The sequence below is a fragment of the Callorhinchus milii genome, unplaced genomic scaffold (assembly GCF_018977255.1).
Source record: "Callorhinchus milii isolate IMCB2004 unplaced genomic scaffold, IMCB_Cmil_1.0 Scaffold8, whole genome shotgun sequence".
Taxonomy (NCBI): Eukaryota; Metazoa; Chordata; class Chondrichthyes; order Chimaeriformes; family Callorhinchidae; genus Callorhinchus; species Callorhinchus milii.
Window position 1 is genome coordinate 21,283,194 of NW_024704749.1, and position 25,268 is coordinate 21,308,461.

The 25,268-nt window shown below is 45.8% G+C and overlaps 2 protein-coding genes across 3 annotated transcripts in view; one reads left to right on the forward strand and one right to left on the reverse strand.

Annotated features, from left to right (window-relative positions):
* nup188 (nucleoporin 188) overlaps nucleotides 1–2,741 on the forward strand; it is a 30,772-nt gene extending 28,031 nt beyond the window's left edge. The window contains 2 exon segments of the mRNA XM_042337602.1: nucleotides 375–504; nucleotides 1,354–2,741. Of these exon segments, the coding sequence (XP_042193536.1) occupies nucleotides 375–504; nucleotides 1,354–1,512 (289 nt within the window). The 3' untranslated portion in view covers nucleotides 1,513–2,741.
* A 1,394-nt stretch (nucleotides 2,742–4,135) lies between these two features.
* Nucleotides 4,136–25,268, reverse strand: part of rapgef1b (Rap guanine nucleotide exchange factor (GEF) 1b) — a 60,140-nt gene continuing 39,007 nt past the window's right edge. Inside the window, exons 12-27 of one of the 2 annotated variants that reach the window (XM_042337603.1) lie at nucleotides 21,168–21,416; nucleotides 19,354–19,446; nucleotides 16,804–16,827; nucleotides 16,473–16,567; nucleotides 16,023–16,134; nucleotides 15,408–15,483; nucleotides 14,764–14,848; nucleotides 13,912–14,004; nucleotides 13,626–13,811; nucleotides 13,179–13,263; nucleotides 12,568–12,662; nucleotides 11,513–11,591; nucleotides 10,854–10,955; nucleotides 9,912–10,009; nucleotides 8,907–9,035; nucleotides 4,136–8,360 (exon numbers count right to left, since the gene is read on the reverse strand). In XM_042337603.1, coding sequence (XP_042193537.1) covers nucleotides 8,210–8,360; nucleotides 8,907–9,035; nucleotides 9,912–10,009; nucleotides 10,854–10,955; nucleotides 11,513–11,591; nucleotides 12,568–12,662; nucleotides 13,179–13,263; nucleotides 13,626–13,811; nucleotides 13,912–14,004; nucleotides 14,764–14,848; nucleotides 15,408–15,483; nucleotides 16,023–16,134; nucleotides 16,473–16,567; nucleotides 16,804–16,827; nucleotides 19,354–19,446; nucleotides 21,168–21,416 — 1,752 coding nt within the window. In that variant the 3' untranslated portion in view covers nucleotides 4,136–8,209. The remainder of the gene's footprint in view (nucleotides 8,361–8,906; nucleotides 9,036–9,911; nucleotides 10,010–10,853; nucleotides 10,956–11,512; nucleotides 11,592–12,567; nucleotides 12,663–13,178; nucleotides 13,264–13,625; nucleotides 13,812–13,911; nucleotides 14,005–14,763; nucleotides 14,849–15,407; nucleotides 15,484–16,022; nucleotides 16,135–16,472; nucleotides 16,568–16,803; nucleotides 16,828–19,353; nucleotides 19,447–21,167; nucleotides 21,417–25,268) is intronic. The other variant, XM_007902760.2, reaches the window with a different exon arrangement.

Below are 25,268 nucleotides of genomic sequence, written 5' to 3' on the forward strand. Positions count from 1 at the left end.
CTATGTAAAAAATAATTAGTTAAAATATATTTTAAAATTACATTTTAAGCCCATAGAACTACTTTATCATAGAATCATAGAATTATACAGCACAGAGGGAGGCCATTCGGCCCATCGTGTTGGTGCTGGTTATACCATTGTTTCTTCAATTCTCTCATTTAAAAAAAAGAAAATATTGATTCTTTTTAAAAACAAATGTATTATTATTATAATAATCCTTGCATTTGATTTAGCACCTTATCAGGTCATTGAGATATCGCAAAGCACTTCACAGAATACATTGTAAAGTGAATTAATTGACTATGTATTTTGTGGGCGAAATGCCCTCTTCTATTGATTGAGGGCTTTCAGCAGTTTGGGGCTGTGATTCACAGGTCGCTGCTGGTGTTCACGATGGAGAACTGCCTGTACGTGCTCATCTCACAAGCGGTTCGGTACCTCAAGGACCCGAGCGTTCACCCACGTGACAAGCAGCGCATGAAACAGGAGCTGAGCTCAGAACTGGTACGTCTCCTGTGTGTGGGTGTTTGTTTCTTGGTGTGTTGTTTCTGTGTGTGGGTGCTGTTTCTGTGTGTGTGTTGCTTCTGTCTGTGTGTGCGTGTGTTGTTTCTTTGTGTGGACCATAGCTTTGCATCCGTGATTGCTGGGAATCATCCAGCCCACCTATAGTTTATTAGTGGACTGACTGAAGATTTTTTTTCCCGTTTTAACTCATTTTGAATGTGAGACTAAGAGTTATTTGTGCAGAGAATGGGAGAGTGCTATCCCAACAAAAGCAACAACTTGTAATCCACGACTGTTTGTGGGACACTGCTGTGCGCAATTGGCTGCCCATATTTTGCCCACAAAATACACAGTCAATCCACTTTACAGTATTTTCTGTGAAGTGCTTTGAGACGTCTCGAAGATGTGATAAGGCCCTATAATCAATTGCAAGGATCATGATTATTTTCAACTTCTTTAATATTCCTCATCATCAAGCATTTATTTAATTTCCTTTTAAAAGGATTTATGCACTGTATAACGATCCTTGCATTTGATATGGAGCTTTATCGCCTCTCTGAGATGCCTCAAAGCGCTTCACAGAATAAACTAAACTGAATTACAAACTAAATATTAAAAACTGCAGTTTTTGGCAGAGAATTAAACATTGCAATCGTTGCATTGGGACAGTCTGTTGAGGACACATTTTTTCAGACATCGCCCGAAGTTTGGCGAGCGCGATTTAGATAGTTGTTACCAGTGATTTGTGGTGAAATCTTGGTACCTCGCGTGTACAAAGAGCAGTGTGGTTCTTCCTCTGAGTGCGTTTAACTCTCTGTGTGACGTTGTGTTTGTATTGCTGGCTTTCAGAGCACGCTCCTCTCCAGTATCTCCCGTTACTCTCGGCGGGGAGCTCCCTGTTCCCCGGCTGGGGCTAAGTCGGTGTCCTCCATGCTCAAAAGCGGCAGCGAGGGCCAGGAGCCACTACTACAGCTCGTCCACGCTTTCGTGCGGCAGATCCAGAGATAATGGCCGACAACCCGACTGCCCAGAAGTGTATATAGCTTCAACGTCCTGTCCCAACTGTCTTCCAGCACCAATTAGTCCATCTTTATTGACCCAACGGTCTGACGTGAATCTAAATATTGGAAGATGGGGGTAGAAAGAGTTCAGCAACTTTCAAGAAAACACCGGCTGGACAGAAAATCTTTCCCGGCACCCGGGAGTTTGCCATTGCTGTCTTCCTCGGGATTAAGTCGGTCTGCGATCATCGGGAGCTTGTGAGAATTAATGGTTGTTCATAAAAAACTGTTTGTGCCTCAGTTATGGTGACTGATTAAGGTCGGGCTTCCCTGAGTGAAATGAGGTGCCTCAGCCACTCGACTTTATAAGGAACATTCTGAATCGGGAGGTAAGCGCCTTTTGACCATTGGCTTGGTGTTGCCATGGAAACTGTCCCGATTTGGTCAGGAATGTGTGATGGTTAGCATTATTATGCATCATATTGCCTCATTCCACGCTTCCTTCTGAGAAAGTAGACATTTCTTACAGACGACTTCTTATTCACTCCTTTTTTTTAATATATATTATATAAAATTAAATTGTGACCAAAGACAGTCGGTGCCTGTGATCTGAACACTCTCAGCATCTTTCTCACAAGGCTGGGTATGGAATGTTCAGTGCTCTCTTTACCCCCTTCTCCCCCCACCCTACCAATCTGTAAATACCAGTACAAATTTGGATTCATGTTTGTCTTCTCAATGGAAATCAGACCTGTCCCACTGTACAATCAAAAGGGGCGGCAGTTAAACATTTGAGGACTGGTTCAGTTTCTGAGAAACTTGAGTTTTCTATTACTTATGTTTTTTTCTTAAAAGTTCGATTCCAAAATCTGTTTTGACATTGCACAGTCCTGTTATTTGATGGGGGGTATTTGGTTTATCAATTGTAACATTTTTACTTGGATTCACTTATGATTTAACTTATATAATTTTTTAAAAATACTTAGCAGAACTGAATTGTAAGCCATAAATAAAACCTGCTCACAGGTTTGGGGAAGGAGCTAACTGTTACACCAGATGTGCATCCTCACAGAACTTTGAATGAAAGCGACTTAAGCTGAGTTTGAAATTGCGTCTGTCGTGGGGAGATTATTTAAATTGAATCCTCGATCCTCACAGAGGGTAAAAGACCTGTAACTGAAGAAATTTATAGTGTAAATAATGTTACATCATTTAAACTGAGACCCTGATTTGAAATATTGACGTGAAAGGAGTTGATCCTTGTGTGTGTGTGTGGTGGCTGATTGATACTTAATTCTGCTTTGAAGTTCCTTTTTTTTATTTGTGGCAAATATGTTTTTGAAGTGGGAGAAGAGGAGAAAAAGCTACACTAATTTATTGTCTCGGTGTTAATGGACGATGCCCATTCTCTTCCTCTCCTGAATATTTTTGAGGTGTTACAACTTTTTGTACCTTGTTTTAAGGTGGGTGATCACAGACCTGATCCGTCACCCCACACGTTTATCTTCCCATAAGGAAGGAGGGGGGTGGGCACGAGAGATCCAGGCTAACTTTCCCCTAATCGAGGGGTTAATTGTCGGTATCCAAGCAAACTCGGCACAGGTTATCGGGTTTAGTTTTTATAAAACTGGTTACTGGAGACAAGAGGTCCCAGTCACAGCACACAATCTTATCGCTCTAGTTTGTGAAAGAAAACGGGGGTTCTTAGTTAATTATCAATTCAATGCTGTGAGCAATTGGCTGCCGTGTTTCACCCACAAAATACACAGTCACTCCACAATATATTCTGTGAAGCGCTTTGAGCTGTCTTGAAGATATAAGATGCTATATCAAAAGCTATTATTATTATTACCGATCAACACCACAGTTTAGTTTGTCTGATTGTTGGAAGCAGCTTGTGTGTTTGATAATTTTTATATAAAAATATTGGGAGGATGAAAATAACTTTTTAAACAAAATAAGATTTTGTAAAGTGAAAGCATTGTCTGCGCAGTGACACCTGTGTTACCTATAAATAACTGTTAAGTGCCTGGGTCCCCTTCAAATCCACTGAGCTAAACCTGCCCTCACACCCGGTTGGGTTGTAGTATTTTTTCCCCCCGTGTTCTCTCTACGGCAACTTGTTGAAACTGAGTATTTTGTTTACATTCCAGATGGTTTTACACTTTATATACACCAGTGTGTGTTTTTATAAGTCCTGAATAAAACATTTGTGCAGAATCCAGATTGATCATTGGGACAGTAATAGCTTTTCACAGCCCTGTGCAGGAAAACTGTTTCAATGCACGTCTTGTATTGTCTTGACCTGCATTGGTTGGGATCAGTCTATGGCGGCTCAACCCAAAAGCGAGTGGCTGGGGAACACAGTTATAAAGGCAAAGTGCCTTTGTGCTAAGGGCAGCTTAGCTGAGTAACCACAAGATATGGACTTGGCATCAAGTGGGGTGAATAATTAAAAACAATATTTTCCCTCCCCAGGCAGAAATCAAGCCTGGAAGCACCACGGCTGTAGCAAATCCTGATGAGGGAGGGCTAGAGGGAGGGTGATGTGTCCGTGTTTAGTGAACAGCGCTGACGTATTGTCCATCAGTCAGAGTGAGTGAGTGAATGAAGAGACGGCAGGTCTGCGGGCAGTTTGATTGTCTCTTTAATCTGCAGTCTGCTGCATGCACTGTAAACATGGAGGTTAGGTTTTATTTTTAAAAAGTTACACATTTGAAATGGTTGCGGGAAACACAACATTGTAATAATATACAGTAATACAGAAAGCGGGCGAGGGAGGAGGGGGGGGAGGGAATCAAGCCTGTTAGGCTGTGACACTGCGGTGAAGGCTGGCCTCCCGACAACAGCCTTAAAAGCATTCAAGGCAAAAAAAACACTCATTTTAATATCTACATGAGCAATCACAAACGTGTCCAAAATAAAAAACAGGTCAACAATGACAACACTGTGCCTTGGCAATAGCCCAAGCAGCTTGCTCACATTCAGCATAAACGTGTCCCCTCATTTCACACCATTTTACTGCTTTGATTTAAACAGGAGCTCGGCCTAGATTAAACAATGACCTGTTGATGTCATGGACATCACAGATTTTTAGAAAACTGAGCGCAAAATAAACACAGGCTGTATTAATCATTTTAAAAACTCCTACTTCAGCTGGGTTTTTGCAGAAAGCAGCATCTGGCATTTCATTAAGTTACGGTACCTCCGGACAATGCGGCACTCCCCCAACACTGCACTGGAGCGTCAGCCTCAACCGTGACCTTACAGTCCCATGTGGGGTCTCAAATCACAACCTTCAGAGATGAGCTCACTATCGACTGAGCCAAGCTCAGCTACCGTTCCGGACAGAGTCCGGACAGACTCAATTCACCTGGGGGCCATCCAGCCTCGAGGTGAGGGGGTGTGTGTGAGGGCAAACAACACACTTTTAAATCGCTGAACATGATGCAAAGTAGGAAATGAAACTACAGAGTTCGCACCACACTCTGTGTGGTTGTTTGGTGCCAGTCTGGACCATTTCTCCAATAACTGTCTATCCACAAACTAACTAACAGCAGGTTATCACCGAGATGACCTATTGCCTGTAGTTGTGTCGGTAAAGTGCTGTGTTCTTGTGAAGAAAATCAGTTCTCAACGGCCAACCGGCATCTGAACTCATTTCCGTCAATATGAGTGTCAGGCAGGTTGCTGGGCAGGCAAAGAGGAGCTTTACCGCTCACTTGAATGAACCTGGCCCATCGCCGCAGGACAGGGATTGCTACATGTTTGGGGAACACAAACTGCCGTTAGACAACTGTGAACACTGAGGCCAGGAATCAGCAAAGACAAGATTGTAATGGGGGGGGCGGGGGAGGAGGAGGAAATGAAGGGGCAACAATAAGTCAGTGATTCCACAGAATTGAGACGATCCATCAGGTTACAATCAACACATTTTTGCAGGAACAATGAGCATCAAATCCGAGAGAGCCACAGAAATGATGCCTTTCCATTGGTCTGTTAATAAGAGTAACAATTGATTACAGCAATCAATTATATTGATTTCAGAACACCTCATGCAACGGACAATGAAAGTGATTATTTACAAAGTTTATGCGATATTGAATCCACACAATGCAAACTCCTCAGGTTTCCTCTGAAATAAAACGGTGGCCATCCACATCTTACTCGGCTGAACTGTTCACGACTGAACAGGAGGCAGAATTGTGTGCAGTGGAGACATTATCGTCTATCTGTTCTGCAATACAGCCCGTGGAAGTAATGCCTTCAATCTTGCAGTTCCATAATTTCCATTAAACATTCAGACTAAAAGCCTGATTTTTATTTTCTATTTGGAGGTGTACTGGGTGGAAGAAGGGGGGGAAAAGAGACCTCGGCACTGGGTCTGACAGAATCGCTGACGAACGAATGGAAACACGGTGGCTCGGCAAGAGCTCCACGGCAATCTTAAAACAATGGCAATAAAAATAATGGCAACTTTGTCCGCGTGCAAGTTACTTGAAGCCAATTCCTACTGATTCCAGTATGATTAGGGCAACTAACAAAATCCCGACAATTAAAACTAATTAGTCAGTTTAGTTTCGGTAAAGTAACTGAACCTTTCATTCCAACTAAACCAAAACACCTTCGGGCCATCTGTAACCAGCAGCTCACTGACTGGTCTGACCTCGGAAGCAAAACCCGTTTGACAGTCAGACTTTTTCCGGTCTCACTATTCAGAGAGGCAAACAGATTGATCCCATCACGTTATTCTGTATCACTTGTCCCTGAAACCAAAACATTATTTGCTTCCACATGCGTTTCCCCCAAATATGGGTCAGTGACAGATGTCAAAATGGTGCCATTTGAACTCTCTTTATCATGGTGCGAACAAACACGTTCCCTGTGCAGGTTTGACATTCAATTCAAAACACTTTTAAGTCAATTTGAGAGATAGACTGACTTGAAGACCTATGACGTTTCCACCCAGGCTGCACTAACCCAGCACCCCGGTGTTTACATAATAGCCTTTTGCGTTGTGAATTTTCTACATGTAGCTTTATATTTGACCAAAAGTCTGCTGTGAAATTGATGGGACCGTAAACTGAGGACATTATCCAACCTTGAAAGTTCATACGATACATAAAAAATGAGATAATAGCGGCAAACTGTGGAGAACAGAGAATGTGTCGGAACAAAATACACTGGACTCACTGCCGAAACGCGCTGTAATCTCACCCACACACACTTACACTAACTGCTGGGCTATTCATGAGTTCAACGGTGATTTTAGCACTCACCAAATTACAGGTGACACGTTAAGTAAGGCTGAATGCTCTAAAACTACCGTCTGAGATATATTCAGTTCCGTACGTCTGTGTTAGTGAAAGGGTTAAAGGCTTCCTACCCCTGCCAGGACACTCTCCGTGTGACTGGGAGCTCCCCAATGCACACGGGCTCCTGGAAGGTGGGAATTTTGAGAACATTCAGAGAAAAACAACAAAACGGGGTTTAAAACAAATGAACCAGCCCGGCATTGCCACGCACTACGTGTGATCGGATTCTTTATCTGTTATAAAGTGCTGCAGGGAGGGTGGGAGGGAATATCTTACTGGGAGTCATGGCGTAGAATGAAAAGCGTTTTGTTTTTTTGTTGCGGGAAAGTGGAGAGGGGATTGCTGCTGAACAAATCATTGTTTTAAAGTGGATCAAAGGCACTCCGCTTTGCCCAGCCTCGCAGCACGGAGAGCCGTTGTGTCTCACAGCTCGGGGGAGGGAGGTGCTGGCAGGATCAGGGGCACACAGTCTGGGTCCTGCATGTGGAAGCCAATTCATTTGACTATCATTTAAAGGGCTGAATAATCAAACTCCAAGCCAGACAGGTCGCCCCCAACAGCCTCGGATCGTCCTCAGAGGAGTTGCACATGCAAACCTCCGTTCCTCCCACCGTTCAAATGGCCGGCTGAGCTGCTCCTTAATATTTAACAGCAATAAAAGCCGGGGGGGAAGATTTCCGATCAATTCTTCTCACCGCTTCTCACCCTGAATGCAGATTTCCACGCTGGAGATTTGCAAACTGCAAGAGCAGAGGTTTGAGTCTGTGACCAGTCTGGGTTCTGCCCCAGCCCCGGGCCGGCTGAACTCTCCGCAGCCTCCTCAATGTACAATCCATTGTTTTTTTCCGGACAAATCCCGATTTCCTGGCGTTCTGTCACACTCATGCAAAACAAACTCCAATAACGTCACATCAAACTAGAGAGCTAGTATTTACAACCAGCCAGTCTGTCTCCTACAGTACAGTTAGATTTAAGGTTACCTGTGCAATTGCTAGTACCGCTATTTGTTATTCTATAAACAAGAGAAGTCAGTCCACTGTCGAACCTTTGTACCTACACAATGTCAAACAGTTTTCCCAAAGGAGTCTCTCTCTCTCTCTCTCTCTCTCTCCGTCTGTGAAGCCCATGTGGGTCTGTGGGTTAATGTGGGGCTGAGCGAGCGGGCTCGACTGGATGGACAGCGTAAGGATGACGGGGAGGAGACTGTGGCGGGTGGTGATGTAGCGGGTGAAGGAATCCCCTCGAGCGGTGTCGCCGTCTACTCTCGTCAGAGCTCCGCAGGTGAAGCCCCCTCGGCAACTGGCTTCGGCAGCTCAGTCAGGTAAAGGGTCGCTTAAATGGGTCCATTAGCTGCCACCTAAGCTTCTGACTCGACCATCGTCCCAGCCCCTAGGTTTTCTCTTCCCGCTCTGTTTTCCGCCGTTGGATGTTGCGTGGTTTGATTTTTAGCGACAGTTCCCACAAGGCCTCCTCCGCCAGGTGATCGCCAAAGTCGTTGAAGAAGCTAACGATCTCGTCATTTCGCTTCAGTTCGTAGTGGCTGTGAAGAGGGAGAGAGAGAGAGAGGAGAGGTCAGGTTTCAGCAGCACTCGCAACCTCATTCACCCCTCGTGGGGTTAATCAATCACAGCGACTACACAGCGAGAGGCACCTGCCTTGGACAAGTGTTGCCACACTCCCAGGGCAGCGCTTATGCCATCAAACAGCAAGACTTGAAGCTGTCCCCCAGGCATCAGTTATAACAATACTGATGCAATAAAGTACATCCTCCAGGTCAACCAACAACAGTGAATCTTAAGTTGCAGTGTGTGCGTAACAACAGCAACAGCAAATTACATTTACGTCAGGAGGACATCCCAAAGCGCTGGACAATCAGGGATTTGACCCAACTGGGGGTTAGGATCAGGAGGGTGACCGAAGATGCGGTTGAAGAGGAGGGTCATGAGACGGGCCTTGAAGGAGGAGAGGGAGGGGGCGAGGCGAAGTTACTGTGGGCTGGAGTTCCAAAGGGTGGGAGCAGAGAGGGCTGAAGGCCCGCCCGCCGATGTGTCTGCGCATGTGTAGGCGTGAACATGTGGAGACCTACACTTGCTGGAAGCGTCTCATACTGTCCAGGATGTTAAACTGTTGCCAGCGTTTGGAAAAGTTGATCTTTCCGTCGATGAAGTCTGGGTTTCCCAGGTGCACGAAGGTCAGGTCCTGCAGAATGAGACCCCTGCAGGGAGACAGAAGAGAAAAAATCGATATTGAATCACGATATCTCCACAGCCTGGGAAGCTGAGCATATACACACACATACACATACTCACCCCCACCCACCTAACACTCACCATCCCCACACACACACACTTCTCACATCCCAAACACAGCACGGTGCTCTGCTCCATTCTTCTCCCGAACTACCAACCCCATCAATACATAGAAGAAAAAAAGGCCACGTTCCACCTATAATAATGATGATAATCCTTGCATTTGATATAGCGACTTATCACGTCTTCAAGACGACTCAAAGCGCTTTAACCATCCTGGTCGTCCGATGCTAAAATAATGGAGATGTTGATAGCAATTAATTCTGTATGGATTAGTCTACAACAGAGTGGAGGAAGGCTTTGGGAACCTTAGATCCAAAGTTGCCCGCTTCTTCCAAATGTACTACACTTTACTATATGTCGTGTCTCACAATTATTCACATATACTGCATCCCAAAATATTCTTTTCTAAAAGCAATTGCTATTTGAATGAAATGCAAATAGTTTTCATTTTAAGTTTCTAAATATGCAGCCTGCATTGGTTCGGAAATTTCTTCAGAGGTTGTGGAGTCAATTGCACACTAAATTACTGAATCATACAATCTTACTGCACAGACGAGGCCATTAGGCCCATTCGTGCGTGTGCCAACTCTTCGGAAGAGCTACCCAATCAATCCCACTCCCCCGCTCTTACCCCATATCCTTGCAAGTGCTTCCTCTTCAAGTGCCTATCCTATTCCCTTTTGAAAGATGTTATTGAATCAGTTTCCACCAGCCTGTCAGGCAGTGCATTCCAGACCATAACAACTCTCTACCCTCAGTGACAGTTCGGTGCTACTCACAGGTACGGGATACAGGGCGGTTCCACCTCAGCCAGCGCAGCCCGGTATGCACGGAATGAGGAGGAGCTGTCGATGAGCATACAATACTCAGCCAGACCCTGGGAACAAAGGCACAATGCGTTAGGTAACAGATATCCCCTCCCTTGCCTCATTCAAGGCTCGTCTCAAGACCCTCCTCTTCATCCATGCCTTTGGTCACCGTCCTAACCTCCCACCCTCCCTCCCCTCCATCCCTTTTGATCCCAACCCCCAGCCCGGATGCAAATCCTTGAATGTCCAGCGCCTTGGGACGATCTCCCGACCTGAAAGGTGCTGTGTAAATGTAATTTGCTGCTGCTGTTGGCAGGAAGAGCTAAAATGGGTTGCACACATGTAGGATGCCCTGTGTAAACTCTGGCCCTGGTGATGGGGTCCAGCATCATAGTGCGACCCTGTCCCTGTCTGACATGTTTGGATGACGTGAAGTACACGGCAGAGGACACTTTAATGTTCTTCAGAAGACTGCTAATGTGGGTCAGAGTGTTCTAAATATAGTGCATAACAGCGTCACGTTAACTGAGTCAGTCTCCACCACTGTTTCCAGCTGTGACGGTAGTAAAGCTGGGAATGTTGCCAACAATGTGATAAATAATTCCAACATTTAGAGGCATCGACTGGACCTCCTGAAATTATGGCATTTCAGTGGAAATGAGCTCTAAACCAGCTTCTAACCTTTTATCTTTGCCAAACCATTGGAGACTGAAATACATTAGAAAGTCCCCCATTCAATAAAATTTCCTCGAAACAGAACAGGATAATTGTTAAACACAGGCTCTCGAGCCTTTCTATATCTAGACAGAAAATAATTCCAAGTCATCGAGACGAGTACATTTTGGAGTTCTGCCACAAACTCAACTGATTTAACGGAGGTGTTAAATTCGGGAGAAATGAGGCGTTCCTTACCTCCGAGGTTTGTTTCTGCCATTCCAGCCTCCGTATTGGAGCGGAGTCCAGCGCGGAGAGGATCGCCAGGTAGGAATTAAAATTATTCAATTTCCGTAAGTGCTGAAAGGAGAGGATTTCAATTTGATAAATGAGTGAAAATCATGGACCAGCCATATCGCTGGCCCTGGGCAATATGGCCATCGATCGCTGGAACGTCTGGCTCTCAGCAATCTGACCATTACTGGAACCAACATAGTCAGTGACAACAACAACTTGTGTTAACACAGCGCTCCTCATGCTGGGCAGCGTCTCAGAGCGCTTGACAGTGGCAGAGCTTTATGCTGAGCTGTGGGGGGGACTGCAAGCACAGTCCAAGAGGGAAGTCTTCAAGCTCGACCTGAAGATGGTGAAGGAGCGGAAGTAGGGGGAAGGCGGAGAGAATGAGGGAGAGTGCCAGAGATTCAGGGCGTAGTGGCTGCAAGCGCGGATGACGATGCTGGAACAGAGAGCAGGGGGGACAAGCGGTAGGACGGAGCTAGTCGAGCAGAGGTGACAGGTAGTGGATGGGGGAGTAAGCGGGTCGGAGAGATAGAGCATGAGGAAGACGAGTGTGAGGATCTTGGAACTGTATCGCTGAGGCCGGGCGAGTCTAACCATCACCACACCCAGTCACCGACCTTCATAATTTTGATGAACTTCAAGAGGAGCCGTTCCCGATCCTGAGCTTTCTCCTGCTGAATGATTATTGACCGAACCCTGAAAGAGACCAAAGTAAACACAATGGCGTCTGCGTCACTATGTCAGGCACAGTTTAGAAACGTTGAGAACCTGCTCTCAGCGACACAAGGCAGTACAGAGTCTCATTAAAGGCAATGTTCTCCATCCTCCAGAGGATCGAGTTCAAGATCCTCGTCCTAACCTTTCAGGCCATCCATGGCCTTGCCCCCTCCTACCTCTCTGACCTGCTGACTCCCTATCAAACAAGCCCGCTGCCTCCGTTCATCGGGCTCTGGCCTGCTCCATGTCTCCCGCCCGACTCGCCCTACCATCGGTGGCCCGGGCTTTCAGCCTCTCTGCTCCCGCACTCTGGAACTCCATCCCACGGTCCCTTCGCCTCGCTTCCTCCCTTGCCTCCTTCAAGGTTGGTCTCAAAACCCTTCTCTTCAACCGTGCTTTTGGTCTTCCTCCCACCTCTCTGTCTTCCCTCACCCCTACACCACCATGCTCGGGCACCGACATCTGACTGTTCAGCGCTTTGGGATGTCCTCCCGATGTGAAAGGCACTCTATAAATGTCATGTTGTTGCTGTTGTTGTTGTGGCACAGACAATGGGGCAATTGCGGCAATGGGGTTTGGGGCCGACCTGATTAGCACAGCCACTCACTCCCAGTCAGACTCCCACATCAACACTGAGACTCCGGCCTGCTCTATTGTCCACACCATGTCTTGCCCGCCCTATCACCGATGGTCAGGCCTCCAGCCTCTCTGCCCCCAACCTTTGGAACTCCATCCCACAGGCCCTTCACCTCACTCCCTCCCTTGCCTCCTTCAAGGCCCTTCTCAAGACCTCTCCCTCTTCGACCGGGCCTTCGGCCACCCTCCTATCCCCACCCTCCCACCTTTCTGGATCCCAAATCCCAGCTCGGGTGCAAAGCTTTGATTGTCCAGCATCTTGGGACTTCCTACCAACGTGAAAATGTGATTTGTTGTTGTTAAGGATGCGTTATCTCACCAGTAGGACATGTTGTTGAAGTGCTCAGTGAACTGTGTCAGGTTGGGGCTCTTCTCCTCGTTCTGCTCCTTGGCCCAGAGTAAAACCTCAGGGATCTGGTGCAAGGGGTGGGGGGGTGGGGGGGTGGAGAGGCAAAGAAGAGACACAAAGTGATATGTCAGACAAGCAACAAATTTACTGCATCAGCAACCACTGAAAGAGAACGCCCCCGAGCTTCCAATACTCAAGCGCTCTGGGACGCTACCCTGCATGAGGGGCACTAGAAAATGTACATTGTTGTTGTTCTTGTCGTCCATTAACCACTGAGCAATTTTCTCCCTCCTCACCACGGGTTTCCCACCACTTTTCTCTCTCCCCCTGTGTGGTTACACTGGGAGACTCAGTCAGTGCTGTTTTGCTGAAGAAGGATGCAGGTGAGGTTCACACATACTCGACTTTCTCGGCTATTCTATACCTTGAACCTTTTTTTTTGGCTCCAATCAGGTGATTGAGTGTCCTCCCCACCCCCACCAGCACAAACAGCTCCCCTCACTGACATCTTCCACACTCAACAGAGCTATCACTGGATGCATCGACCCACAATACAGGCGAATGGGACATGAACCCCTCACCTCAATCTTGTAGAAAAGTTCAGCGTCTAAGAGCGTGAGCTGTTCAGCGATCTCGTGACTGTGAAAGTCATGAAGTGTCCCCGGCCTAAATGGAAAATCAATCGTTTAGAGCGATAACAATCCTTACACTTGATAAGCAAGGCACCTTTCACACTGGGAGGAGGTCTGGCAAGTATTTTCACAGGATTTGCTGCGTTTACTGTGAAGTGCAGTTAGTGACTGTATTTTGTAGACCCCCAAACACTTCCGAGTAGCTCCAGAAACCAGCTCAGTGTGAAGCATCTGCAAATCTATATATGGAAGGATTATTATTATTTATTATAAATTGGATGGTTCAAAACACCAGGGGATATGAGTTAAAGGTTAGCGAGTAGGACAGGAAGGACTGACACAGAGGGGAGTAGACTTGAGGAATAAGTTCCCAGGAAAGACGAATGAATTCTGTACCTGGCTGACACCCCTCGAGCAGCCAGTGGCTTCATCAGAGCCAATACCCTCACAATCCTCTTCTGCTCCGCTTTGTCCAGGATATTCTTGCGTAAAACCCGGGCCAGGCTCAGCTCCCCGCTGCACACCAGGCGGAACACGAGCTCCATCAGCACCTTCAGGATCTCGTCAGACAACTCCGCTAGACTAGGGGAGGAACAGAGAAAGTCATGGGAGGGGTTTGGGGGAGACTCCAACGAGGTTTCAACAGACGGCTGCTGGTCTTGTGTCAGTGAGAATCACTCACCACAGCTCGTCCACCACTCGCACCAGCACAAAGAAAGTGTTCTTGCTCACTCGCTTCTTGAACGTGTCAGGACAGTTGCAAAACGTCTCATATCTGCTCTCCCGTCAAGGGAAATAACTGAACCTTCTATTCTCACAGTCGTCCGTCTGTACCACAGATTTTTCTTAACTACCTGCTGGAGCAGCCAAGGGAATGCGTAGCTGATCACCCTCACTACTAACCGAGGCACTGGTGTATCCAGTGGTCAGGGTCTCACCAGTAAATGAGCCACAGCGCTGTGCTGGTAGTAATAATAATCCTTGCATTTGATATCTTCTCGTTGAGACGTCTCAAAGCACTTCACAGGATATATTCTAACATGGATTGACTGTATTTTGTGGGCAAAAGGCGGCAACCAATTGCACACAGCACTGTCCCACAAACAGTCATGGATTGAGTGACCCAATTCATTTATCTTTGGAGGGATTAGTACCTTCTTAAAGCGATCCGCCAATCAACTAACAACCAGCTTCCTGCTTACTATGTTAGCTGTTGAAAAGAACATTCCAAACAGCGGTGAGAGAAACATGAAGATATGAAGGCTGAGAGCGCGTCAGTTCTCCCACTGATTCCTGATTTGCTCCAAGGAGCTACAGCTGATAATATTAATAATAATCCTTGCATTTGATATAGCGTCTTATCACATCCCTGAGAAGTCTCAAAGCGCTTCACAAAATATACTGTAAAACAAATTGACTGTATATTTTGTGGGGGAAAACGTGGCAGCCAATTGCACACAGCAGCGTCCCACAAACAGTGGTGGATTGAGTGACCAAATGATTATTATTTTTTTGCGAACAAGCAAAAGGATATCGATAGTGCAGCTTCTTGATGATGTCCTCCGGTGGAATAAACGTTCGGTACGTTGTGAGAAATGCTTCGCAGTAAAGGACCAGGTCTGAAAGGCAGGCAGGCAGGCGACAGAACTTTAATCATACAGCAGAGAGAAGATGAGCTACTCAGAGACAAGATGACCTCCAGCACCAGTGGCAACAAACCAATGTGACTTCAGACACTTGTTGGGTAACGTTCCATGTTCAATACTGGCCTCACTTACTAGTCAGACTGAGAACCCACTTACTGGCCAGACTCCATAAACTGAGGTGGTTTTGCCTAAAATCTTGCACTGATGGGCCGAGTTATGCTGAGTGTTGCCCTGCCCAGAGAACAACGGCTCACAATAGGCTGAACTCCATCTCCACAGCAACACTTGCTCAGGGAGGGCATTTCCTGTGCCCTTACCGTAGAGTGGTGGTTGCGTGTGGGTGTGTGTGCGAGTGTGGGGATGTGGGTGTGTGTGTGCGCGTGTGAGTGTGTGTGCGCGCGTGTGTGGGGATGTGTGTGTGAGTAGCTGAGCGGAGGGTACCAGTGCCTGAGCTGTCAGCGCGGTGTCTGAGGCACTCGAACACAACTATCAAACACACGTCAGGACACCAGAGACACACGGAGCTCCTCACCTTTGCGGTCAGTCTCGGTCGCGTGTACGATCAGGATGTCCACTGAGCCTCCTCGCACTTCCGGCCCGTCTTCTCCCTGGAAATATCCACAGAGCAAACCCTTCCGTCAATGATATGAAATGAGAATTGTGCTCGTCACAAGAACCGGGACTCATTTGAAGACTGTTCAAAGGATGTTCAAGCTCGATCTCATCAGTCCATACTGCTCCAAGACTGATCATGCTAGTCACTGAGTCAGTGCTAAGACTTTGGTGATGAGTTGAGGAAAGCCAACAACAAAAAAACTACATTTGTATGGGGTCTTTCACATCGGGAGGACATCCCAAGGCGCTAGACAGTCAGGGATTTGCACCCGAGCTGGCAGTTGGGATCAGGAGGGGTGGAGGGCAGCGAGGGTAGGGGTAGGAGGATGACCGAAGACGCAGTCAAAGAGGATGGTCTTGAGATGGGCAATGAAGGAGGCAAAGGGTGGGGCTGAGGCGAAGGAACTGTGGGATGGAAAGCTAGTGAGTGGATCACAGTGCCTGAAGGGATTCGAGAAGCTATCCTGCGTGAAGGCTGCGATATAAATGCAAGTTGTTGTTGCAGCTCGGCCTGTGCTACAGGACACCTTACCTCCTGCTTGAGTGTCAGCCGAGACATGATTTCCTCGTGTTCGATGAGCGACAGCTCGTCCACTTCTTCTTCACACTGACCTGAATCTGCCGATTCCAGGGCTTTTGCTCGCCTAAGTGAGGAGAGACAATATGGAGAAGCATCACAGGGAAGCACAGAAAAATTGGTGCCTGTGGCAACTGGACAGAAAAAGGGGTTATTTTATTACACTCGCAGAGGATCATTTATAATTTATTATACTATTTATATGTATCTTTTACAGTATATTCTGTGAAGTGCTTTGAGTTGTTTCAACGATGTGATAAGGCGCTATATCAAATGCAAGGATTATTATTAAATCACATTTCCCCATCTTTTCTCCACAAGGCTTTAAACCTCTACTTCCTCGGGTGTCCACCGCTCTATCCCCATTCCCCCCAATACTGCCGTTGGTTCCGACTTCCATCCCACCTGTCATCTCCATCCTGTTTTCCCGTTTCACTACCCCCCATCGTCTCAGAGTCGTCCTGGTTGACTTCTTGTGCATTCTCAGACTCCGCAGGCTCCTAGGAGGGAAACAATATGCGTTAAATGGTGCAGGAAATGCGTTTGGGGAATAAACCCGGCGAGGATAATGGCCATAGGCGTTTCTGACCGTTGAGCTGCAAAAGCCATATTACTCAGTCATCCCATTACCAACCTCGCTGTCACTGAAATATTTTTATTACTGTGGCACTCAAGGACACGTCATACATCGCTGGCTATAACTGCACAATTGAAATTCAAAGATGATCTCACTTACAGTGTTGGCACACAGCGGCACTTCCTGAAATAACCAGAGAGAGAGAGAGAGAGAGAAAAAAAAGAGAAGAGGATATGTGATAGGTTGAACACCAAGTTCTACCCACAGGAAATTGCTGGCCTTTTGAGTACTGAACATCAGCTGAGAGCGAGTATACGAACAGGAGTAGGTCATTCAGCCTGTTCCACCCTTCTATTAGATCATGGCTGATCTGCGCCTCAACTCCAAATTTCAGTCTAACTTTCCGCTGCCCAATATGTGAAGAGACTCAGAGAGAACGAGCCGGTCGAACATTCATTCCTGTGATACCAGTGAGCAAATGAACCCCGACCATCACAGAGGAACCTTGACTAGCGATCAGCGGCTTTCTCTACATTAGCTTCTCTCTTTGCTGCGAAAATTTGTGCAGAGGCCAATTTGGGGGATAACAACGAGTTTGCACGGATTCAAGCATCTTTTGAATCAGCAAAAATATTCAGTACCCAAAACAGTGCAATAAAAAGGTTAGTGTGGAGCCCGCCCAACTCCGCCTCTCGGACATTAATGTTAAAAGGCCATCAAACAGTGCAGAGGGTAACACACCCAAGTCCTCCCTGTGACCGCAGATCCCAAGCTCAGTGTTGCCAATTGCAGCTGGACAAACTGCACTGGGACCTGGACCCTGCTCACAAGCTGGAAGGTGGACGTTTTACCCATTGCTTCTGGTCAGAGAGTCATTAGGGCAGATTAGAAACCCTGATTAGTTGGCCAATTGGCAGCCACAGTTAGCTGAACAGGCATCTCGTGCCAACACCCAGTATTTAAAAAAATAATAAATTAGTTACTCAATCCACGACTGTTTGTGGGATGCTGCTGTGAGCAATTGGCTGCTGCGCTTTGCCCTCAAAATATTCTGTGAAATGCTTTGAGACGTCTTGGAGACGTGATAAGGCACTATATCAAATGCAAGGATTATTATTAACTAACGTGAGCGAATGTGCCATTTTTACAGCTTTCACAGCTTCCATCTTGGTGCGAAATGTAGCTGAAAATAACAAGGTCCCTCCCTCAGTGTGATCAGTTTTCGGGGGGAATAATCTCCCGGCCCCACCCCCCACCAAATGTGGTCACTCAATCCACGACTGTTTGTGGGACGCTGCTGTGCGCAATTGGCTGCCGCTGTTTCACCCACAAAATATACAGTCACTCCACTTTCCAATATATTCTGTGAAGCGCTTTGAGACGTCTCAATGACGTGATACAGTGCAATATCAAATGCAAGGATTATTATTTATTTATTATTACTATTATTCACACATCAGATCAGGTAACTGCTTGTAACATTAGGATGAAGTAGTCAGCAAACAGTTACTGTGGTTTAGTGCTCTGAAAGCTCTGTTTTTCCCATGCAGGAAGGCGAGAGTAAAAAGCCAATCAATGCGTGTGTCCAACCCTGCGATGAAGCGGGCATGTCCTGCATGCAAGGCTCTCTGTGCAGCGGCATGAAGCAAGTTAAAGGCAGAGAGGAAGTAAAAAAAAGCTACAAAGCCACATCAACAACGAGACCAACAACCACCAATGTTTGGGCAACAACTGGAATACCAGCAAGTGATTCAGCAACGCACGCACACACAGCGAACAGAATCGGCAGCTGATGTAAACTGCGATGGATTCTCAGCTGCACGCGTAGATCAGGTGATGTGGTGCCGTTGACAGCTGGTCGAGAACACGGGTCTGGGAGCCAAGCCATTCTTATGCAATGGAAGTTGCAGTGAAGGTGGAATGATGCAGCCAGGGGGCAGGTGGGCGAGGCTCCGGACTTTTAGCTGCAGGTTGCGCACGGGAGTGCGGGTGCTGGACGTGTGGAACTGAACTGTGTGGAAGCGCATTGCAGATAAGCCTAGAGCAAGAGGAACTGGACTTTGCCGGCTGCTGTAAGGTGGGATCGGCCCCTTAAGTCGATAGCTATCTCGGAGTTTGTTCAAACCTTTCTATTGCTAACAAATCTAGTTACTCGTGTGAATGAGTGTGGAGTCCTGTGTGGAGTCCTGTAGCTCAGTGGTTAGAGCACTCGCTTTGCAAGTGAGAGACCTGAGTTCAATTCCAGGCAGAGGGCCAAACCTTGGGCAAGTTTCCTTACTCTACACAGAGCCTAATAATAGTCCCTCCAAAACCAAAAACAATAGTAAATTGGTCATTTTCAATCTACGACTGTTGTGGGACATTGCTGTGCGCAACTGGCTGCCGCGTTCGCCCACAAATACACAGTCAATTCACTTGACAGTGTGTTCTGTAAAGCGCTTTGGGGCATCCTCCTGACGTGAAAAGCGCTATATCAAATGCAAGGATTATTATAATGAGAGAGCGGGAGAATCTTTCTTGTCCAGTCTGACACCAGGCATCCTGGCACGACAGCCGTCAGATTGGGGTTTGATGGGTTGTTAATGTTACGAGTAATGAGTTATAATCCCACAACACAATGAAACGAGCACCATACTGCAAGGCCATTCCACACATGCTTTGCTCAACAGCCAAGCAGCAATGTCCCAGCATGCGTGAACAGCTACTTACTGCCTCAGGGTGAGAGAGGTCCCCGTTGGTTTGGCTGGACGAATACAGATTGACATATTCACCCTCACCAGCATCTTCGCTATTGGTCTCGCTCTACAGGAGACAGGACCACAAGGTCTAAGACACTTACTGCTGCCTCGGTACACGCTGGTTTCCAAACTCCAGGCCAAGTCAATAACGGCTCTTTCGAGCTTGTAATTTTCCTCAGTAATGCATTACACATTTAAGAACGTTAAGAACTTGCTGGCGAAAGAAGACCAAGGTCCATCCAGTTCGCCTTCCACCATCCTGGCAGTGGCTTGACGTGTCGTGTCCCAAACTTTATATTGTATCTCGAGATATTATTTTCTAGCAGAAATCTATTTCATTTCTTCTTTATGGTAGCACTCAGAGGAAACTCGCTCAGCACAAATATAGCAGAGGCCAGATACTAGGAAGAGCATTTTGCAGAAATGTTCTTTTGAAAGTTCAACCAAATCCACTGAGAGGAAATGTAGAAATTATACCTTTTTGCACATTTCAACAAGAAATTCGGAACATTTAAACTCTCCGTTGATTGATAATTAAAACAATTGATACATTTATTTCCAGCACCTGAAGCCAGAAATTTGTATTTCTCTCCAACCAAACACAATATTAAAGCACAGTTACACAAATTCCTGCTGCAGGTGTAACCAACGAAAGCCCAGACCGTTTTTTGCGGGTCAGCCGGGGTATCTGGAGTTCCACATATGTATTGCCGCCTACATGTGGAAATTTCCCTGCGTCTGGAAATGGAATGCGAACTCCCTCCCTGGAGGGACGCACTCTGCTTATCGAATTCCGGGGGGAGAGCATTAGGTGCAGGTTGGCAAGAGCCAAGACTTGGGACCCCAGAAGTGCGTCAAGGCACCGCTAGAGTGTAATTTGCCATTGAGAGAACTGTCTGACAAGCTTCCTGCTGCTTGTCCAGTTAGGACCTCCCTCCCGATTAGGGCTTTGGCTTGCACAGCTAAAAGGAACTAAGGTGAGTGGGAAGAAGCCTTGGCCGAGCGACTGGCTCTGTTCCACCAAGTCCTGCCGATGAGCCAAGATGGCTGGTCATATTCTCAAACAACAGCAATGTATTGGCCCAGGCTTTGTGCATTGCAGAGATACCATTATAATTCAGAGCAGATTAATTTGTACATAAATCACACGATGAGGGTGCAGACAGCCAAATGCGAGGCTGACCCAAACCCCCCCCCCCCGAGCACTAAACACTGATAGAACACGTCACAAGAAAGAGCAGAGTGTGAAAAGAAAAGTAAACACAACAGGCCAGAGCTTTCAGGCAACAAGTCACCAGGTTTGCTAACTGACATCTGAAGCTCAGAGCAGTAACTGATGGGATGTAACATATAGAGAGAGCAAACATCTACATAAAATTGGGGACGAAACCTCCCAAAAGAACATAAGGCACAGACAAAGCACCTACACCCCCCACTTCTGCAAGTTAACTTCTATAAACTAGTGGTTAGCACCCACAGCCATTGGCGTGACGTTTTGTGTGGAATGAGTTCAATTCAGACCACCATCTTAACAAACACACACACAGATGGGTAGGTAGGAGCTTAACATAGGGTTTTTTGGGGAATGCGAGGCAGGAAGCTAGAAGCAGATTCCGTCCTGTGTAACGGCGACTAAAGATTTGTGTTAGTGCACAGTGCCTTCACTTACTCCCTCCCCTCCCGCAAACGAGAAACCACGAGCGTGGGGAGAGCGAGAGAGAAAGACAGGGACTCGCCGGAAATCCCGTTTAAACATACATCGGAGTGATCGGAAGCAGTTCTCACCGAAGAAGTTGGAAGCAAGATGGGAAAAGCAGATTCAGGAGGGAGGCAGACAGGAGCAGGCGTTGCGGTATCGTGAGAGAGGTCCAGGCGTTCGGCAGCTTTCACGGCACCTGAAGCGCCCGGCAAAGTTAGTTCGGTGCTCCTGGACTGGTGCACAACTGCAAAGTGTGAGGAGATAGTGCAGAGAGAAGGAGAGGCGTGATGGTGAGGGACAAAGTCCTGTGAGTAGGACCTAAAGACCGACTTGAACTGAGGACGAAGAAAGGAAAAAAAAAGAGAAAAGATTCACGGGTCAGATATAAAACTCAGAGACAGACAGCTCCGGCAGAGAAGCAAGCATCATGTTAAAGAAACTTTCATTTTAGAAGTAATTTCTCACCAGCCAAATTTCCTGCATCAATCGCTAAGAAAATAATAATAATTCTCGCATTTGATATAAGGTCTTATCGCGTCTTCGAGACGTCTCAAAGCGCTTCACAGAGTATACTGTAAAATGAACTGACTATATTTTGTGGGCGAAATGCGGCTCAATCCATGACTGTTTGTGGGACGCTGCTGTGTGCCGCGATTCACCCACAAAATACAGTCAATTCACTTTACAGTATATTCTGTGAAGCGCTTTGAGACGTCTCGAAGAAGTGATAAGGCGCTATATCAAATGCAAGGATTATTAGGATTATTATCATCTCCCAAAAACAGCATACAGTTCCTTTTCACATTAGAAATCTGTGGATGTTACATCAGAGTATGTCAGACCGAACATTTACTAAAGTCTTTTTTTTAAAAAAAAAGTATTTAATCGCAAATATTCCTAAACGTAGCACAATATTACGACCAAAACATATCTTTTTTTTTCACACACACAATACATGAACACAGTTGAGGGGGTGGGGGTGGGGGGGGGGAAACATGAAACAAAAAAACTACCAACCAACACAGTATTATTCTCAATATGACCAAGAAACGAGAAATGAGTATGATCTACTCTATGCCCATTCTCACCTCAGTGACGTTGTGCAGGTATCAATGCCCGCCCGCAGCCTCTAACACGACAAGCCGGGAAATCCCTGGGATGTTTGATTTCTAACTCGAGTTAGAAAAGTTCTAACTCAGTACTTTACCTGTCTACAGAATCAAAAGACATACAGTAGGTAGACATATAAAAGGTTCTTAATTTCAGTGGTTTCGAAAAGGGAATGGAAACTGTAAACTTGGATTGTTCCTGGACTTGGCATGCACACATTACGACATCCTGAAAAATTCAGGCTGGTGGAAAATCTAACATCACACTGCAAATGGCTCCTGGGCAAATCATCTCAAGTCTTGCATGAATCAGAAACTTAATTGAACTTTGTGAACTGAAGATTTGGGATTTATAGCTTTGATTCCCAATGAGTAGGACTGGCTAGAAGCTCGGCACACAATGTGTTGAAAATAAAAACCATTTACCGCAAACTCAGATGTAAAAGAGCGTTACTTCTGATATCAGGAACTTGCTGCTCCAACCAATCCTTTAAATAACTGAACTGAAAGTTAATTACAATCAATATGGTTTACATCCATTTAACTACATCAATAGCTTTGCATCCCGTTATACTTCAGTGCGGGGAATGGAAATCTAGAACTCTTTCTCTCCCCCAAAAGGCTGTGGATCCATTCAAATTTTCAAGACTGAGGTGGTTCGATTTTTGTTAGGTCAGGGTATCAAGGCGTATGGGTCAAAGGCAGGTATTTGGAGTTGAGGTACAGAGCAGCCATGATCTTATAGAATGGCACGACATGAAAGGCGCTACATCAAATGTAAGGAATATTATACTACAGTAAACCTCACATAAGTCGTATCAATTGGGACCATACATTTAATATGACTTATGCAAAGTATGAGTTATATCAAACCTGCATAGAATATAAACTCTTGAACCGGGTTTGGGCAGACGTGCCATTTAGTCGATGATACAATTTATACAGAGCAGACTCGTGAAAGTTTTAATTATTATATTGAGGCAATTTCCTCCCGCCCACAAACACTCTGGTCACATGGCTGGCAGCACACACGATCGGAACACATCCGTCCAGAAGCTCCATGTTACAATACAAATCGCTGTCCGAGGCGAAACCACTTCAGAGTGCCCATCTAATCCCCTCTAATCCTTCAGGGGATTTACAGCTTTATTCCACAACTGAACAATCGTGGAATTCAGAAATATTTTAAAGAACACGCACTGCATTATTAAAAAAGTTTGTGTTTAACATTCACATTTTACGAAACAATTTCAACAAAGAGTTAGCTGGGTTTGAATCGTGCTATATATAAATATAGAATACGGATTTAGCTCAGTTGTGCCAATCTCTCCTGTGGATTTGGTATGACGTTATACAATGTGTGTCACCGTCACCTTATATTTTTAATTTTGCAGAAACTGAAACTCAGTTCGGATTGAAGATGAATTGACCCAGTTTCACCCGAACAGCAGTGATCACAAAGCAGCCGACACTGCAATATACATGCACCTGGGTTTGATTGCCAGGCAGGGCGAAACCTTCGGCAAGTTTCCTTACTCCACATGCTCTGTTTACTTAGCAGTAAGTAGGAACCCGTTGTTAGTCGATTGGCAAATAGCTTTTCCGGGGGTAATAATCCCTTCAAATAAAATATAAATAAAAATAATAATTGGGTCACTCGATTCACGACTGTTTGTGGAACACTGCTGCACCCAATTGGCTGCCACATTTCGCCCACAAAATATACAGTACATTCACTTTACAGTATATTCTGTGAAGCACTTTAAAACGTCGCAATGATGTGATAAGGCACTATATCAAACGCAAAACTTATTATTAAGACTGACGCCAACACATCGAACATTACATTATACACACACAGCTTTGTCTGATGCCAGTACAGATGGCTTGATTTCTTTGCAGCTAAGATTTGTTATTCATAATTTGGTTCATGATCAATTGCCATCCATCCAGTAAAATAGTCGATTTACTTTTGTTTGATCCAATCATTATCTCTCAAGGACAATGAGCACAGGACATGGTAGAAAATGATGAAGGGTTTAATTTGTAGCCAGCAGTTTCTATAACGTAAAAAAAATGTTGTGCATAAACAATTTAGATAGCAAAGTCACACGTTAATAATAATAATAATCCTTGCACTTGATATAGCGCTTTTCACGTCGGGAGGACGTCCCAAAGCGCTTCACAGAACACACTGTAAAGTGAATTGACTGTATATTTGTGGGCGAACGTGGCAGCCAATTGCGCACAGCAATGTCCCACAAAGAGTCGTAGATTGAAAATTACCAATTTATTATTGTTTTTGGAGGGATTATTATTAGGCTCTGTGTGGAGTAAGGAAACTTGCCCAAAGTTTCGCCTTCTGCCTGGAATTGAACTCAGGTCTCTCACTTGCAAAGCGAGTGCTCTAATCACTGAGCTACAGGACTCCACGTTCTATATACAAAAGACCTTTTGCTTGGAATCGATGCTTGGCAGTAGTCTCAGATACTACACTATCATTTAGAACCACCAACATTTACAGCACAGAACAGAAGGCGACCATTCGACCAAACATGTCTATGCTATTACTTGAAAGAGCAATCCATTCAGTCGCATTTATCTGCCTTATCCCCTGCATCTCTTAAAATTACCTCCTTTTTAGATATCTAGTTTCTTCTTGGAAGATAACATGGATCCCGCCTTGACCACTGCATCCAGCAGGGCATTCCGCATCCTATCTTAATAATTATAATAATCTTTGCATTTGATACCCCAACTTTTCACCCCGTTGAGACGTCTCAAAGAGCTTCCCAGAATATATTGTAAAGTGGATTGATTGCGTATTTTGTGGGCGAAACACGTCAGCCAATTGCGCACGGCAGTGTCCCATTCAATCATGGATTGAGTGACCAAATTTATTTTCATGGTGAAGCATCGATTCCAAGGCAAAATGTTCTTTTGTACATAGAATGTGTGACTTTGCCATCAACTGAAATTAAAAATAAATCCTTCTCAATCTCCCCCTTTGCTTCCTTGCTGATTGATGCATTTGTGTTACATCATAGGACATTCCTTGCGCCTCAAAACCAACACACA